Genomic DNA, 20105 nt, shown 5'->3' with positions numbered 1-20105 from the left:
TCATAGACTCAAATGAATGCAACACAGTGTACTTTTTCATATTCTTATTAATGCCTAGTCCAATAATGTTGAACATTAAAATGAAATAAAAAACCTTCAGATTACTATAATAGACTTAAAAGTTCAGTGTTTTAGAGTTTATATTTGGTCAAACATCTGGTGATGTGCCTGTAAACTAGTTCTCCAAAAACAAAAACAAAATAAAACCTCTGATTTTTAACATTTGCCAATTTCTTTTTTTTTACCTTTTTACTTTTAAGCTTATATGTCTTGTTTAAAGATGTGTTTCTTTTTTATAATTAATTAATTTATTTATTTATTGGCTGTATGGTGTCTTTGTTGTTGCATGTGGGCTTTCTCTAGTTGCAGCGAGCAGGTCTACTCTTCATTGCAGTGCATGGGCTTCTCAGTGTGGTGACTTCTCCTGTTGTGGAGCACAGGCTCTAGGCACATGGGCTTCAGTAGTTGTGTCACGTGTTCTCAATAGTTGTGGCTCACGAGCTCTAGAGCACAGGCTTAGTAGTTGTGCCGCACGGGCTTAGGTGCTCTGCAGCATGTGGAATCTTCCTGGACCAGGTATTGAACCTGTGTCCCCTGCATTGGCAGGTGGATTCTTAACCACTGCACCATCAGGGAAGTCCTTGCCAATTTCTGTGGTGTAAATATTCCCACCATGGCTGATTTCATGTTAACAACAGCTTAACACCTGTCTCACAGAATTACTGTGTAGTTAACAATTAGCTCTAGTTTGAGTAAGACAACGCTCTCCTTTAAAAGCATTACATGAAATGTTAAATGTTTATCAAATCAAACTCTCTATGCCAATATTCTCCCATATCCATTAAGCGAAACAAAATCTTTTCAAAGCAGTTTACCTATTATTTTCTGTTTCTTCAGAAAAACATAACATGTAGCTCAAAGTTTGAGAAATCTCTATAAAATGAACGAGTAATTAGTTTCTTTGCCAACTGAAATTATACCACCTTAACAAAGAATAAAGTCAAATTGGAAAGAGCATAATTGCATCTGTGCCTTTTTCTTCTACCAGCATGTAAATATTTCTACCCCAGTGTGAAAAAAGTTTGGTGATTAAAGGTGTTGACTCCTGCAAAATGCCCTTAAACAGTGAAAGCTAACACAAGGGACACTAGATCTGGCTTTGTCTTTTTAATTTCCTTTTCACAGGTAGGAGAGAAAACCATAGCTTTTCAGAGCTCTGAGAGGTGATGTGACTTTAAAAGCTTAGAATGTTAAGAAACTATATATTTGCTTATGGTTTACTAAATTTCCTCATCTCCATGGTGGTAAACAATTAACAAAGAATCTTAGTCAGATGCATAGCACATACCTACTATAGCAACACTATTCAATATAGTAGCCACTGGCCACATGTGGCTATTTCAATTTAAATTAAATAAAATGAAAACTTCAGTTCCTCAGTGCAGCTAATCACATTTCAACTTATTAATAGTCATATGTTACTTGACTACTATATTAGTACAGGTAGAGAACATTTGTATCATTGCAGAAAATTTTATTGGACAGCACTGTTCTAAAGCATTAGATAGCATGGTTGAAAAGTTCAGAATCACTAGTAATCTTTGGGAAAAAAGGATAATACAGATTGGAAAATCAGCAAGTGTATTGCAGCTAGCCTTGAATTTGTCCAGAAAGGGTAGTTATTGCTGAATATTGGCTTACCCCATTATTATTGTCATCATTTTCTATTAGAAAGCAGAGAGCAGGAACATAGAATTCACTGATTTAGCAAAGGTGTAATATGTGCAAAGGATCATGTTACATTGCTTTATTGAAAACACAAAATGCAATGCCCCATCCCCAAAATAATTTATAGAATTATATACTGTTTCTGGCTAGAGCCGTCATAGTTTGTCAGCTAAGTAAGATGCATTAAGAAGAGGATTCCATTGGAGGCAGTATGGCATGATGGGTAAGAGCACAAGCTCTGAAGTCAGATTGTTTGCCTGTATTTGAATTCTGGTTTCACCATTTCTTTTTATGTGACTTTAGGAAATTAATTAACCCGACCGTATCTCAGTTTTCCTTATTTCCCAATGAAATGGGGATAATAATTGTACCTACCTCATAGTGTTAACGTGAGACTTAAATGAGACAAACTTGTTAACCCACTTAGGCACTGTCTGGCATCTAGTCAACACTCAGTATACATACACACATACACACACACACACACACACACACACACACACACACACACATATTAGCCAGTGATTTCTTTTATTATGTTTTATACTCAAGAATCCATGTAGAAATAGTAATAAGTAGAAACCAAAATCATGGCAGAGAGCTAACCCGAGAAAGGAGTAGCTTTCCCTATATACATTTGTCTGTGCAACTTCTTATCAGTACCAGGACCAAGGGTTCCCCACCATTAGATCCATATACAGGTATTGGACCCTCCCTGTAGAGAGCATCCGTTCTCATGTAATGACCTCTTTGATCTCAACACCACAAAAGAAAGGTTAGGGATCTGGTGGGGACTGAAGAAAGGTACACATTCTAATATCAAAATTGATCTGATTTGTATTTTATTTTAAATTATCTTTGAATGTTTATGTGTGGATTCCTTAGTCTTTAGTCTGATCTGTGAGCATCTACACACCCTATGAAGGCACCCACAGGCCTTTCTTTCATCCTCAATGGATACATTAGACACTCAATAAATGTTTGTTGCATGAATGAATGAAAACTAATGATTCATTGGATATTAAACTTTGGGGAGTGTTTTCAATATAAATGATCATTAGTGATACAGACGTTAGTTCCAAAACTGGAAAAGACATTGTAAGTTGTGAACAAATTTTTTTTTTGTCGTTCATTTGTTTTGGCTTTGTTGTTGTTGTTTGTTTCTGGTTTTTGGGCAGGAACTAGTTTAGGGATATTGTTATGACAGACACATAGTCTTTAGGTCTGGCTAGATCCCTTTACCGTTGGCTCAGCTATTAGCATTTGTAGATAATTACTAATATAGCTATAGCATAAATTGGAAATTGCATTAAGATCATTAGGCTTTCAAGGTTTTTCATCTTTTGATTATATTACTCAATGTGGCAAAATTCTGAGAGCAGGATAGGTGAAAAACCTGACTGATATTAAAACATATTTTCCTACATTTAAATATTTTATAATACAGTCTTTCTGTATTTGTGGGAAACTTTGTCATATCAGTGTGCCGTAGTTTTCTCTGATAACAAATTTGAGAAATTTAAGTAGGAAGCTGTTATTTGGCTGTTTACCAGTACCATCTGATTAGCTGTGTTTTTTTGTTTGGCTGACCAGCTGGCAATTAATGAATTGATTGGAAATGGTCACAAGGCAATGGCATTAGCATGTGAACATCTGGTATTAAAATTAGTCAACACAGAGAGGGTTTTTTGTGATAATTCAAATTTACTGAAAAAGTCACTAGTTGAGTCTTATTCTAAATGCTCTGTGGAAAGACAAAGCTACTACTGTCTTTCAGAACATGAGATGAAGATGCATTGAGTGAGAATTGAGGGAAGGGGTGTGTGTGTGTGTGTGTGTGTGTCTATTTGGCTGGGTGGCAGAGGTCCAAGCCTACAATGTAATTTGCAAGCCATACGTATTCCTACTGAACTATCCATTCTCCCACTTGAGGGCATTTACATGCTATGAGCAGATATTATGGCTGATTCCCTTAAGGTGTCAGCCTCTTCCAGAACAAGCTGATCACACTGAAGAGGTGAGAGGGTCCTTTGTCCAACCATCACATAGGTCACAGATAGAGCATACTTATGACTTTGAACTCTCTCGTGGTTCCATGTTCCAGTTGTACCCCCTATCTGCCTGGTTTTTCTAAATTCATGAAAACTCTGCCATATGCATCTGTGTTAACTTAAATACAATTGTAAATTGATGATTGTGGAACACATACTAATTCTTAAACTGATTCATAAAATTCATAAAGTGTCATGTATCCAATAGTATTCAAAGATAACAAATTTGAGCATCAAATTCTTCCTCAGGACTAGTGGTAAGCCAAGTTAGCAACAACAATGAACAAACTTCTTATTTTCTTGTTCCTGGTTTTATTATTTAAGTCTGTCAAATTACAATCTGTTCTGTATCTGCAGAACTCTGGTGACAGTACAGAAGGAATGCATCAATTAAATATGAAATATCAAGACAAATGCATGAATAAAATATCTAGCATTCAGATAAATTTTCAAAAGCCACTCTTCAGCAGCGAAATGTCATTAAAGCCTTTAGGAACTCATTAATAGATTAACATTTGGAAGAGTAATTACAGTGAGAGTTGAATTCCAATTAAATAAAAATAAAAAGACAAATTGCATATTACATAACCCCACTGAATGCTTGAGAAGAATCAATATAATAAAACATCCAAGGTACAATTTAACATTGAGATAGGTGTTCTTAAAAGACAACTACACACATGAATACATACATATAAACAAATGTTTAATATGAACATATTAGTACCTAAGTTCTACATATTACCATATTTCCAAAGATGTAAAGAAATACATTGAGATGAAATAAAGGATCTCCATGAAAATGGGCAGAGTTGATACCTTCGTGCAAATAAACTAAATTCTATACCAAATTGACTATTAAACCTTGCATAAAATTGATTTTTCTCAGCTTTGACCCTGCTCTTTATTAAAGTTTAAATATACTCTCAAAGGACTTTATATGATGAGCATCTCCTTTAACCATATGTACCCCCCAAAACAGAAACAACATGATAGAAAAGGGAATAATATGTACTAATTAAAAACTTTTTCTATAGTGTCTCTTTCTTCTTAGGCATAAGCCTTGAACTATATAAGTATATGCTAGAATTTGAGTTATTATTGCAGATAATTTTACTAATCGCAGGGGAAAGTGGAGATTTGATTGGGTAAGTATGTATCAGGTTTGGAAATCTCCCTCCTCTGCTATTTTGAATCTGGAGAAAACTGCAGTGTTTCAGAAGAGCTACAGCTGTTTTTGATAGGGCACGAATGAAATACATGAAGAGTAACAGGGTTGTAAAAGTCATAAATGCCAAATAAAATTGTCATCAATGAGTAAAATGATTGGGGCTTTAGATTTGCAATTTTCCTTTCTAAATGCCCTTATTGATTTGTTGCAAATACTGTTAACCCTGTATTTGGCAAATGGTGAAGACATTATCACTTGTGTTCTCATTTGTAATAAAACAGATTAACTTGCTGTGAAAATTTAACTAGGCTGAGACACAACAGTAGTCACCTAATGAACCAAAGCACATTGCAGTTAAGTAGCTAAAAAGATGCATACTGATTACAAGGCTGAAAAATGGATCTGTTTACTTGCAAAGTAGAAATTGTTTATAGAACTATCCATTATTTTAGGAGAAATTAAATATTCCCAGTTCCACAGAGATTTTTTTTTAAACCCACCTAATTCTTAATCAGTACAAGGCACTGGTTTCATCTAATGTTGCTTACAGGGTGAAAAAAGTCTGGCGTCTGTGATGCTTTAGGAAACAATAACAATGAATTGAACCTTGATTGACTTTGAAAAGTGCAGGCTACAAAATCTTAAGGCTTTATATGACTTTATGCAAAATGTTACTATAGCTCTAAATCATGTTTTCAAAGTCAGTTTATTTTTCCACCCAATGTGCTATTAAAAATGTCAAAGAAGGAGTCTAAAAATAAATTATTTGAGTTCATGTGATTTGGTCATATGCACATTTTAAACATTTTGGAGGATTCCTCTTTATAGCATGGTATTTTTTCTAATTACTTATAGCATTTTCTATTTGTGTAGCTGTTCTTCCAATTTTTTAAAAAATTCAGAATGAGCTTTCATTTTTTAAACAGAGTGGGCAAGATCAAGTATTACTTTCACTTAGAATTCTCTTGCTTTTCCAAACTATCAACTTTATGAATCACCCCCAAATTTTCCATTTTTATTATGACAGCATATATTGCTGTGTATGATTCCTGTTTGCCACTACACAGTGATTTTGTTTGTTCAGTTCTATTTTTTCTCAGTAACTGCTGTACTTTGTCCCTATCTATTCACTTACAGGTCCATTAGAGATAAACATAGTTCATTAAATTACATATTTTTCACCTATGTTAGAATTCAAAAACTGAATGTTCTATACTTTATGCACATATATTAGCATAGTCATTGAGACTACACAGCAGTGGAAAGCAAAAACATAATTTTAACTTCATATATGAAATTCCTTCCATTGTGTGTGTGTGCACATTTGTCTGTGTGTATACACATGCTATTTAGGGATTATAGTTTTAATCACTACATTTTAGGTTGAATTTCATAACTGGTGAACTACTAGTCTATTCAGAAAATAAAAGGATGTGGTATAAAGGCTTTATATAATTTGCTATTCATCCCCATACCATCCCTCCAAAATACAAATATAATTATTTGGAAAAAAATGAATCTCTTCTTCTGCTTCACTTATATATGTCTTTTTTTTAACATACAATAAACTGTATATATTTAGAGTGTACAATTGGTTATTTTTTTCTTATTAGTAATGTATATATGGCAAACCCAATCTCCCATTTCATTCCCCCACAACCCTCCCCACTTTCCACACTTGATGTCCATATATTTGTTCTCTACATCTGGGTCTCTATTTCTGCCTTGCAAACTGGTTGATTTGTACCATTTTTCTATATTCCACATATATGTGTTAATATATGATATTTGCTTTTCTCTTTCTGACTCACTTCACTCTGTATGACAGTCTCTAGGTCCATCCATGTCTCTACAAATGTCCCAGGTTCATTCCTTTTTACAGCTGAGTAATATTCCATTGTATATATGTACCACATCTTTTTTATCCATTCATCTGCTGATGGACATTTAGATTGCTTCCATGTCCTGGCTATTGTAAATAGTGCTGCAGTGAACATTGGAGTGCATGTGTCTTTTTGAATTATGGTGTTCTCTGGGTATATGCGCAGGAGTGGGATTGCTGGGTCATATGGTAACTCTATTTTTAGTTTTGCAAGGAACCTCCATACTGTTCTCCATAGTGGCTCTATCAGTTTACATTCCCACCAACAGTGCAAGAGTGTTCCCTTTTCTCCACACCCTCTCCAGCATTTACTGTTTGTAGATTTTCTGATGATGCCCACTCTCACCAGTGTGAAGTGATACCTCATTGTAGTTTTGATTTGCATTTCTCTAATAATTAGTGATGTTGAGCATTTTTTCATGTGCCTCTTGGCCATCCGTATGTCTTCTTTTTTTCCAAATATAATTATTTGGAAAAAATGATTCTCTTCTTCTGCTTTACTTATATATATCTTTTGATCTGGCCCTGTGTACATAGTATTGCAACTGTATATTTAACTGTATACTAAGTATAAATGAAATGTATATTTCTCTGTCTTAAAATATTGTCTTTGAGGCATGACAAAAGTTATAGAGCCTTTATGGTATAGTATATATTAACAGTTATTGGTATTTAATAACTATATAATACTGCAGCTAATATATTCAGAGACTAGTATTCATTTTATTAAAATTATCAAATGTTAACTAAATGCTAAATAATATTTATAAAACACCATTTAAAAATGAACATACTACATTGATGACTGTATTAGTTATTTATTGCTTCTGTAACAAATTATGACAAATTTAGTAGCTTAAAACAATGCAAATTTATTATCTTACAGTTCTGTAGGTCAGATCTCTGATATGGGTATCACTGAACTAAAATCAAGGTGCTGGCAGGACTGCAGTTCTTTCTGTAAGCTCCCCAGAAAGAATCAGTTTCCTTGCCTTTTCCAGCTTATCTCTCTGACCAGTCTTCCATAATCATATCTTCCTCTGACTTTCCTTTCTGCCCCCAGGATAATCCAGTGCAGTAGCTCTGTCTCAAGGTTCTCAGTCATATCTGAAAAGTCCATTTTGCCATGTAAGATAACATATTCACAGACTGTAGCTCTTAGCACATGGACTCAACATCTTTGGTGGAGTGCAGGGCGGAGGGGGGGGGCATTATTCTATCTCCCTCAATGATAGACATTGCAAAATGTTAACTTCTACTAATGAAATAATAGCCTTTAACTCTCATAATATTAATTTTACATTACATGAACAGTTTCTCTTTAAGTAATTTATCAGTTTTGGGCGTCCCATGCAAAATCAATATGAAAATGTATAAGCACATATTTGGCAAACTAATTTTTAATGTTATGATAATTAGAATACTGATGTTGTAATTACACATAATTAGACAGAACATTTAATTTAAGAAATGTATTATGGATGAATTAAATATTTTATAGAACAACATTCTCTGTCCCGGCATACCTATCACTCAAGTCACATTTATTGCATATATGGATAAATACTGCAATGTGTTTTTTTAATTGATCAAATTAACTAAATCCTTGTCAAATTTTTTCATCAGTTTGTGATGCATAAACACAGTGAATAACTTCAGAGTTTTTTTAATGGTATTCATTATCACAAAAGTTCTGAGAACCTGTAACAGTTACTGTTGAGATATGTAAACAATATTTTATTTTTATTCACATTCATAATTTAAAACTATAAAAATCTAAACAATACTAATGAACTGATATTGATAGGGCTTAGTGTTAGTTTCAAAAACCCATCGTATCTTGTAAGTATCAAACCATTTTGTTGGCAAAATTCAGCATGAATTCCTAAGGTTTGAACGATTACAAGTATATTATTGCCATAATTTTTTGTCAGTACAAAGACACAACATGTACTAGGTGCCACTATTTGTGAGTTTTATTCCAGGGTTCTAGGTATTTACCTGTGGAAGATCTTCTTAGACAGTAGGCTCACCCTCCAGGTTATGGCCTGAAAATTATATCAACGTAGAAGCTTATAATAACAAACCTTCACTAACAGTAATTGCTTCACTTCATAATCCTTGGTGAATTTCATAGGAAAAGAAATGGAAACTAACCTTTCTTGAGCTCTACCATGTATCTGGCATAGCACTGAGCCTTTTCACCTTCTTCTCTTATTTAACCCTCAAAATATCCCTCTAATTTCCCAAGAACAAAATATATGGTTTTGTCTAAAGATATGTGTTTCAGAGCAGGTATTGTGGATGTACGCACTTTCAGGATGAGAGGTCAACATTTCAACACAACATTTCAACACATTTCATTCCACAAATGTGAAAAACTTGGTGCAAGATGACATTTCCTTTTGTGTTTCTTTTTGCGTAAGGAACGAGTCCCAGAGAGTCCTTCTCCTGCTCCCTCTCTGGAAGAGAGTCATCGCCCTGGGAGCCAGACCTCCTCCCACCCCAGCAGCAGCGTGTCCAGCTCTCCCTCTCAAATGGATCACCATTCAGAGAGAATGGGTGAGTATTTCACCTGAAGCAAGGAATTGAAAGATAATCTTTCAGGAAATTTTTCATTAGGCAGTAGAGAGGGGAGACAAAAAGTGGGGGAAACTGATGCTTTTTGAAAAGTAGTGATTTTTTTTATATCTGAAGCAATAACATGAACAACAAAAAAAAGGTGTTAGAAGTTTCTTCTCTGGAAGGGCCTTCATTTACTGTATCACTGGATCTCATGGGAACAATTTGATGGGAGTTTTATAGAGTATATGTTAATTCAATATGCTGGTATTTAGCAGCTTGTGTGATACAAACCACTTGCTATGCACAGCACCTTTTGAATAATGGAAGGTAAAATATCCTTTGGACAGTTGATCTTGTAAGAGTGATTAAAAAGTGAATCAAAATATGATTTGCAATAATCTCAGCAATTTAGATCACAACTTTTAACATGATATTTCTTAAGTTCCTTTTTATTGTTTCAGAAGTCTTACACCACAGACACTATTCCAGAAATACTATAATGTTATTGTCAGTGCTCTGGCATACTGGAGACTTGAATCTAGCCAGTCTGGCACTAACTAGCTATGAGATCTTGGGTATGTCACTTAACCACCATGAGCATCTTTACCTAACATATGGATATAATTACTGCTCTGCCTATTGCACTGGAGTTTTGTGAGGTCAAATGAAATAATATTTGGAAAAAACACTTCAGAAATTTAAAGCGCTAAGGAAATGCGAGGGATAAGCACTATTTTTCTCTGCATGGCTTTACCTTGATTGCTTATCTCCTACCATCTGATACTACTCAGGTATACAGACATTACCCAGTGCATTCAGCTATAACAAATTCTCATTTAGTATGTAAGAAGTATGAACCTGAACCAAGTGAGCTAGGTAAAATCCTTGTGAATCTTTTGTATCCGCACAATCCCGTTTCCTAAGTATCCATTTCCTTTAGGGAAAATAATATCTTCTCTTCTTTTAGTCTTACTATAGGGACATTTTTAATGTAAACGCTAAATTTTTACATTTCATAAGAGTAATTACTTCATGCCTCTCCAAAATAATGTTTTTATGGGGGAGGAAAGGAATTTGAAGGATTAGCGAATGTGTGGGGTTCTGGATTTGTGCTGGGGAAGGATAAAGATGATCTCTCTCTTGTGGAAATTCATCCAAGTCTCACTTAGCTTGTCAATATTATATATTCTTCATAGCTATTTAGCTTCATTGTGAGCTAAGTGGGTCTCAAATCTGGCTCCCCACTATAATCACCAATGGAGCATTTACAAATCTGGATGCTGAGGCCACACGATCAGGTTCTCATTTACCTGGTCTGGAATAGAGCCTAGCAGCAGGGTTCTGTTTTGCTTTTCAGTATTTCCTCAGGACATTCTAATGTGCAGCCAGAGTTAAGAACCACTGAATCAGAACCTGTGGCTAATGGGCATAAGGGAGTAAATTTAATTCCTGAAGAGGTGACAGAGGTTTTCTAGCTTTACTCTGTTCTGTGGATACAGACTAACCTGCTTGTTACAATATTGTGTGCAACTGATTCAAGGGAGTCTGAGCAAGACCTGTGGATATAGCCAGATGACCATAAAGGAATCAAGAAACATACATTCTTCTATTAGGATAATATTTGTATTGATGAGGGAGAGGGGTAGAAAGGAAAAGGAGAGAGAATTATTTATTGAGGGCTAGCTAAAAGCAGAACACATAGGGAAATACGTGTATTCTGTGATAGACATATTGTAAGAGATGTCTTATACTTAGAGATAAAATATATCCAAAGCAATATAATATTCTAAAAAAGAATCTTGACAACATAAAACATTTCTAATTCCACTTCCAGTAATTATACTCTCTATGCACATTCTACAATTGTCCAAGTGTGATAATGAGATTGTCTCTAAATGAATAAAAAGGTTTGATGATTTTTGGTTTAAAGTGCTATATAGTGTTTTATTGACAGTGCTATATTATGTTTTAATAAAATATAAAGAGAATTAAATGATCAACTGAAATTAACATGATTTTCCTCTTTCAATATAAATGTTTTATGAAGAAGCACTTACAATTACCAGAAAATTATATTTTATCTATTAATTTTGCTATATATTTGCAAAAACTCTAAAGTAAATTAAATTCATAATTATTTAAACTCGTGAGATTAAGTGCAAAATTTTTTTCAGAAGCATTTTGGGAAATAATTATGGAGGTAAATAGCTAATTTGAACATGCATTTTAAAAGAGGAAATATTTTAAATGGTTTAAAGAAAATATGTTGGAAATTATATATGTAGTATGTATTCATTATACTTCAAAATTCATATAATTAAATAGCTTATTGATTTTTAAATTGTATGATCATCAGACCAACAAAAATCTTTTCACTTATTCAGAAATAGAAATGTATAAAATTCATGTTAGTTGTTATTGGAGTAAAATAGCTATTTATGTAATGCTTTTCTGCTTTTCTTTTGGGTGTTTTGCAAGACAATTATTCAGTTATATCTCTTATTTATAGTTATGATGCCCAACAATAGAGAGGAACTTGTTGATCAGGATAATGGACCAACAATCAAAAAATTTCAAAGGGAAAATAAAGGTAAATTTATTTTGTTTATTTGATGTACATATAAAGATCAGATACTAACTCAATTAACATCCCATTGCTGTATATTGCATCCACATTTCCCTAAGTCAGAAGAGATCCATACTGGCTTTGGATACATTCTTTTAGTAGTAAAAAGTATTTACCTAAAGTTTGTTTATTTGATGTTATAAATACTAGCGCAAAGTTTCTCTGTGCCTCTGGTTAGAAACTTTACCCTAAGCCCTTTTACTATGCCTGATCAGAGACATCTGATTCTCTTTTTATTATGTATGCACTTTGTTGTCTATATTTAAATTAATCACCATTTGATGGTTATGTTTGAAAAACTTGAATTGCTGTCATAGAGGAGAGATGTTCCCTTCAACACTCAAAAGTGATTTTAAAAGTATATGCTAATTTGGACATTTCAAATGAAAGTTCAGCAAGCTACTCCAATCAGTTATTTACCTATAATGTTGATAGATATAATGTCAGTCTGGCTTGTAATTAACTGACAAATGTATCATTTCTGCACAGTATCCAATTTTTTCTTAGGATATCTGTTTAAAGAAGGTAGGGAGAGTAAGAATTTCAAAGTCATGCTTCCTTGGTATGAAAATAGAGTACAACTTTTTTAAAAAGGCTGTAAATGTAAGAGTAAAGGAAAATATATCAGCGTATGTTATAGGCTATGCATTATGACTGTCACCATGAGTTAGTAACTCTAAGCTAAAGGACGTAAGCTAACATGTAATTTATCAGATCATCAGATGGTCTGATTGTTCTTCACTATAGGGTGCATTTTTCTTTCTTTACTAAAGATGCTCATAATATGCAGGAAAAAAACTCCATGAGCTGAAGAGTTAATGGAGAACTTTTTTTTTTCTTCTTTAGACTGAACTTGCTTTCTAATTACCTAAACGAGCATTTTAGTTAGAATTTGGAATAGTGTATAATTTTAATTTCATTGATCCATGGTTGGTTTCCTTGCCACATGTTTTGTCTTTTCTTATCCAAACACTGAAAGACTATACCCTCTGCGGCCCCCAAATGTAAATGCTTGATTTCAGAAAAGTCGTCAGAATGGAAGAAGACAGGTTCAGTATATTAAACTACCCAAACTCTTACACAGGTAATGAAATTGTAGTTAAAAATGAAACTTCATTCACAACTCAGCAAGAGTTTTTTTCCAGAAACCTCTTTCCCAGCAAGTCATGACTATTTGAAGGACAGGTTGGTAGTAAAGCAGCTTTTCTAGGAAAATCTCAAGCTGTACATGATACATATGATTCCTTCAGAACTGCAAACCCCATAAGTCAAAATGGCATTTAGGACTGGCCTATGTGCTGCAGTGCTCACGTACACACTGCTGTGTCTTATGAAAAATCAGCTGGAGTGCTAGTACAGATGTACAGTAACTGATTTTCATAAAATACACAGTGGTATGCATTGGCATTTCTGAATCTCTTGCTGTGGAATGACACAGTTATACTCATTTCAAATAGGTTGGTCACACAGCCTGATGAGGACATTAATAGACAGGAGTGGCATATTAAACCATACTTCTCTGAATATAGTGGAAAATTTTCTTTTAAATGAGATTTTCTCTGTCCAGTTTTACCAGTTACATTTGTGCTGATGCATATATATGGAATCTAAAAAAATGGTACTGATGAACCCAGTGGCAGGGCAAGAATAAAGATGCAGATATAGAGAACAGACTTGAGGACACAGGGGTAGCGGGTAGAGGGGAAGCTGGGATGAAGTGAGAGAGTAGCACTGACATATATACACTACCAAATGTGAAATAGATAGCTAGTGGGCAGCTGCTGCAGAACACAGGGAGATCAGCTCAATGATGGGTGATGACCTAGAGGGATGGGAGGCTCAAGAGGGAGAGGATACGGGGATATATGTATAAATACATCTGATTCACTTTGTTGTATAGCAGAAACTGGCACAACATTGTAAAGCAATTTTACTCCAATAAAGATCTGAAGAAAAAAGATAAAATATATTTTCCTTAAATAGATTTTAATTCTTAAAAGGGAATGCAGTTACAGTAGAAGTCTCAACATTTATTAAGTTTGACAAGTAGGCAGTTTATACAACTGTGGTAAACATATGTTTTCACATCTGTTTTGAGTAATATCATGATTTTTAAAATGATTTATAGCTCTGGAAATTATAAAATGCCAGCTTTACTGTTATGTGGAAATTTTCAGAAAATGAAGACACGCCATTAGAGTATGCTTCATGTAGCCCACCTCTTACTCTACCTTGTAAAATTGGATGACAGTTAGTGTGATACATATCTCAAATGATAATTTGTATTTTGCCTTGAATTTTCATAGGCAGATATTTCAAAGTCTATATGATCTGGGCTTTCCTGGCAGTGACTCCCATTTAGACTCTGTCCAACATGACTTACTAAAATTGCTATTTTAGTTTTGACTCAAGTATTTTGATTAAACTGACTGGTCAATCAAATAAAGCTTTTGATTTTATTTGTCCACAGACTTAATCAAACAAAACTGACCAAATCAATAGCATGTTATGACATTGTGTTACCTAGGTTTTAGCAATCAGTTCTGGGATTCTTTAGAATAGAGCCTTTGGGACTATCCACTCTATTTTACCCATGTGGAAGCAAAGGCCCAATGCAAGACCCTCTTCCCTTGGCAGCCGCTAGTCTCCTAAACTGCTGTCAGGAATAGGGCCTTTTGATATTTTGCATTTTGTATTGAATGTATCTACTGAAAACTTTATATGTACAAAAAGTACTGATGATCAAATTTAGAATGCTGTATAAACATTGAAACAATAAATTTATCATCTAGCCCAAGATTTGAGTCCACTGAAACATTGCATTTTAAATCAGCCCACAGGCTATAGATGAAAAGCTAATAGTTTTATCATCCTTTGATCATAAGAATCTAAATATAAATCTCATCTAGAATAAAGGTACTATCATTTATCTTTATACAAATAGGCTAATTTCAGTTTGGAGGAGGGCTTGGGCTATATATTGACACTATAGTAATTGTAAATATTTTCTATTCAGTCAGACGCTTTTCTCTCTTAATCTATTCCTGAGACAATCTCAGATACTACACTAAATCTTTTTTGGAAGGTGTTTGGAAATGATTATGACTCTGGTTAAAATGGAAACTATATCTGGTGAATATTAAATTTTTTGAATAAAAGAGACTAATGTATTGGATCAACTAAAATATAAACATCATTAGAAATAAACTTTATGATGACCTTAAAATACATAAATGAAAGTGAAAGATATGATTTTGTGCATTTTATGCTCTTCAGTGATTCCAAATAGAAATGAGAGAAAGAAGGAATATAACTGGAAATTGTCTTTGAGTTACCTTCATTCTTAAAACTTTTTATTTAGAAACAATTATAAACTCAAATTAAGTTGCAAAAAAAAATAAGTAAAGATCTTGCGTACCTTTCAACCAGTTTCTCCCAATGGCAAAATCTTATATAACTGTAACCCGATATGAAAATCAGAAGTTTTACATTGGTATGTCCACAGACTTCAAATTTCATCAGTTTTACATGAATTCATTGGTGGTGTATGTCTGCTTTTATGGAATTTTATCACATGTAGTTTTGTATAACAACCACCACAATCAAGACATAGGACTATTCTATCACCACAGGGGTATCTCTCCTGCTATTCTTTTATTGTCTCCCTCCCCACTCCATGATCCCTAACCCCTGAAAACCACTGCTTTCCATCTTTATAATTCCATCATCCTAAGAATGTTCTAAAAATGGAATCATACAATTTGTGACTTTTTGAGATTGACATTTTTTTTTCACTTAGAAAATTCCCTTGATATTCGTTCAGCTTGTTGCATGTATCAATAGTTTTTCCTTCTTTTTTATTACTGAGTAGTATTGCATGGTATGCATGTACCAGAGTTTGTGTAACCATTTATCCATTGTATGACATCTCATTGTTTCCAGTATTTTGTCTATTATTAATAAAGCTTCTAGGAATATTTATGTACAGGTATTTATGTAGCTATAACTTTTCATTTTTCTGGGACAAATCCTTAAGAGCTGACTCTTGTGGTACGTTATGTATAGTTTTATAACAAACTGTCAAACTATCTCCCAGAGTGACTGGATTATTTTTATATTCACACCAACAATGTATGAGTGGTCCGGGTTCTCCACATCTTCACCAGCATTTTGTGTTGTCTTTTTTTTTGTTAGCTCTTCTCGTAGGTGCATGTAGTGATATCTCATTGCAGTTTTAATTTTCATTTCTTTAATGGCTAGTGATATTGAACCTCTTGGTTGTATATCACATTTGATGAAATGTCTCTCTTCATGTCTTTTCCCCATTTCCCAATTAGTTTGTTTTTATTTTGTTGAATTTTGAGAATTCTCTATATATTCTACATACAAGCCCTTTGTCAAATATGTAGTTTGCAAATATTTTCCCCACTCTATAGCTTATTTATATAACTTGTTAAAAGGGTCATATGCAGAGCAAAAGTTTTTAATTTTGATGAAGTTCAATGTGTAATTTATTCTTTTATGGTGCTTTTCCTGTCAAGTCTAAAATCTCTTCACCTAGCCTTAGGTCCTAAATATTTTTTCCTGTGTTTTCTTCTCTATGTTTTATAGTTTAACCTTTTTTGTTTATGATCGTGATCTCAAGTCAAGGTTATTTTTTTTTCTGCTCCATCACCATTTGTTGAAAAGGCTATTCTTCCTCCAAAGAATTGCTTTTGTACTTCTGTCCAAAATCAGTAATCTGTACTTATTCAGGAATATTTTTTATTCAGGTTTATTTGTCTATATATCTATCCTTCTACCAGTACCACAGTCTTGATTATTGAAGCCCCATAGTAAGTTTTAATATCTGACAGAATTACTCCTGCTTTATTCCTTTCTTTTTCAAGATTTTCATGGCTATTCTAGAGACTATGACTTTTCTATATATTTTATAAAAGATAGCATATGTCTATAAAAATCCTTGCTGTGGTTTTGATAGGAATTACATTAAAACTACAGATTAATTTGGGGCAAATGACATCTTTACAATTTTGTGTCTTCCAATACATGAGTACAATATGTCTTTCTATTTCTTTAGGTTTTCTTTCTTTCATTAGCAAATTTAGCTTTTGCCATACAAGTTCTGTACAAGATTTATTAAATTTATACCTAAATATTTCATAGTTTGTACAATTATAAATGGTTTGAATAACTATAAATGCTTTGTATTCTCAAATTCAGTTTTCACACTATGGCTTTCTTAGTATATAGAAATCCTTTTGATTTTGATATGTTGGTCTTGGCATCCTGCCATCTTACTTTTTTTTCTTTTTTTTTTTTGTTTCTTTTTTTCTTTTCTCTTGTATTTTTCTTTTTGACATTTAGTCCATTTACATTCAAGGTAATTATCGATATGTATGTTCCTATTACCATTTTCTTAACTGTTTTGATTTTGTTTTTGGAGTTCCTTTTCTTCTCTTATGTTTCCCACTTAGAGAAATTCCTTTAGCATTTGTTGTAGGGCTGGTTTGGTGGTGCTGAATTCTCTTAGCTGTTGCTTGTCTGTAAAGCTTTTGATTTCCCCGATGAATCTTAATGAAATCCTTGCTGGGTAGCGTATTCTTGGTTGTAGTTTTTTCCCTTTTATCACTTTAAATATATCACACCACTCCTTTCTGGCTTGCAGATTTTCTGCTGAGAAATCAGCTGTTAACCTGACGGGAGTTCCCTTGTATGTTATTTGTCGTTTTTCCCTTGTTGCTTTTAATAACTTTTCTCTGTCTTTAATTTTTGTCAGTTTGACTACTATATGTCTTGGTGTGTTTCTCCTTGGGTTTATCCTGCTTGGGACTCTCAGTGCTTCCTGGACTTGGGTGTCTATTTCCTTTCCCATGTTAGGGAAGTTTTCAGCTATAATCTCTTCCAATATTTTCTCGGGTCCTTTCTCTCTCTCTTCTCCTTCTGGGACCCCCAGAATGCGAATGTTGGTGCATTTAACATTGTCCCAGAGGTCTCTTAGGCTGTCTTCAGTTCTTTTCATTCTTTTTTCTTGATTCTTTTCCACATCAGTGATTATCACCATTCTGTCTTCCAGGTCACTTATTCACCCTTCTGCCTCAGTTAATCTGCTTATTGGTTCCTTCTAGTGTATTTTCATTTCAGTTATTGTGTTGCATATCTCTGTTTGTTTGCTCTTTAATTCTTCTAGGTCTTTGGTAAAGTTTTTGATCATTGCATCCAATCTTTTTTCAAAGTCCTGGATCATCTTCACCATCATTATTCTGAATTATTTTTCTGGAAAGGTGCCTATCTCCTTAGGAGGCTCCTGCGTGCTTCCTGATGGGAGGGACTGATGCTGGGTAGGGCTGGGTGGGCAGAGCTAAGTAAGACTTTAATCCAGTTTGGTGGGCTGAGCTCAGTAAACCTTTAATCTGCTTGTCTTCCAATGGTGGGGCTGTGTTCCCATCCTCTTGGTTGTTTGGCCTGAGGCTACCCAGCACTGGAGCTTACAGGCTCTTTGTTAGGGCTAATGGTGGACTCTGGGAGGGCTCAGGTCAATGAGCACTCCCCAGAACTCCTGCCACCAGTGTCCCTGTCCCCATGGTGAGCCACAGCTGCCCCCCCACCTCTGCAGGCAACCCTCCAACACCAGCAGGTAGGTCTGGTTCTGCCTCCTATGAGGTCACTGCTCCTTCCCCTTGGGTCCTGGTGAGCACACTATTTTTTGTGTGCCCTCCAAGAGTGGAGTCTCTGTTTCCCCCAGTCCTGTGGAGGTCCTGCAATCAAATGCCACTGGCCTTCAAAGTCTGATTCTCTGGGGATTCCTCCTCCCTTTCCTAGACTCCCAGGTTGGGAAGCCTGACATGGGGCTCAGAACCCTCACTTTAGTGGGTGGACTTCTGCGGTATAACCGTTCTCCAGTTTGTGAGTCACCCACCCAGCATTTATGGGATTTGATTTTAAAGTGATTGCACCCCTCCTACTGTCTCATTGGGGCTTCTCCTTTGTCTCTGGATATAGGGTTTCTTTTTTGGTGAGTTCCAGTGTCTTTCTGTCGATGATTGTTCAGCAGTTAGTTTCTGCCATCTTACTTAACCTCACTTATTAGCTCTGCAAGTTTTCTGGTTGGTTTTAATCCTTAGAATTTTATATATGCATTCAGGCCATTGCATCTGTAAATAAAAACAACTTAATTCTGCCTTTTTGATTTATGGGGATTTTATTTCTTTTTCTTGCCTTATTCTCTTGGCTGGGACTTTTAGGACTACATTGAATAATAGTGAAGAATGTGGACATCCTTCACTTCTTTCTGATTTTAGCAGGAAAATATTCAGTTTTTCAAAATTATGTATGATATTGTCTGTAGATTTCCTTGTAGATACTCTTTATCTAGTTGAGGTCATTTAGTTCTGTTGTTAACTGGCTGAGTTTGTTTCATGAATAGGTGTTATATTTTGTCAAATGCGTTTATTTTCTGCATATGCTTATAGGATAGTATGTTTTTTTTAATTTTTAGCTTGTTAATATGGTGAAATACATTGATTGATTTTTGAATGTTAAACCAGCCTTGCAAGTGGAATAAATCACACTTGCTTATGGTGCATAATTGTTTTTATACATTGTTGAAATTAGTTAGCTAACATTTTGTTTGAAATTTTGCATCTGTATTCAGGAGGGATTGGCCTGCAGTCTGTTTTTGACAATGGCTTTGCATTTAGTGTCAGAGTAACACTTGTCTCTTAAAATGAGTTGGGAATGTTTTCTTCTATTTCTTGGAAGAAATTATATAGAATCAATGTCAATTCTTTTTAAAATGCTTGGTTAGAATTATTCAATGAAACCATTTGAGTGCAAAAATTTCATTTTTGGGATATTTAAAAAGTCTGGATTCAATTTCCTTAACAGCTATTAAGATACTCAGACTTTTTTTCTCTATTAGGCAAGTTTTGGTAGTCTGTTTTTAAAGAGTTGATCCATTTAATCTAACTTATTGAATTTATGTGCATAGTATTGCTTGTAGTATTCCTTTTTATCCTTTTGAAATCTGTGGAAAACTGGTAATGGTAATTTGTGTCTTCTGTTTTGCATTTGTCATTCCAC

At 34.4% G+C, this 20105-nt stretch overlaps 1 protein-coding gene across 1 annotated transcript in view; it reads left to right on the top strand.

The window, feature by feature from the left end:
* DACH2 (dachshund family transcription factor 2) overlaps window positions 1-20105 on the top strand; it is a 632298-nt gene that overhangs the window by 516643 nt on the left and 95550 nt on the right. The window contains exons 7-8 of the mRNA XM_057717620.1: window positions 9259-9394; window positions 11907-11987. Of these exons, the coding sequence (XP_057573603.1) occupies window positions 9259-9394; window positions 11907-11987 (217 nt within the window). The remainder of the gene's footprint in view (window positions 1-9258; window positions 9395-11906; window positions 11988-20105) is intronic.

Source organism: Hippopotamus amphibius, chromosome X, assembly GCF_030028045.1.
Source record: "Hippopotamus amphibius kiboko isolate mHipAmp2 chromosome X, mHipAmp2.hap2, whole genome shotgun sequence".
NCBI classification, from domain to species: Eukaryota; Metazoa; Chordata; class Mammalia; order Artiodactyla; family Hippopotamidae; genus Hippopotamus; species Hippopotamus amphibius.
The sequence above is the reverse complement of the archived record's forward strand: the minus strand, read 5'-3'. Positions and strand labels throughout refer to the sequence as shown.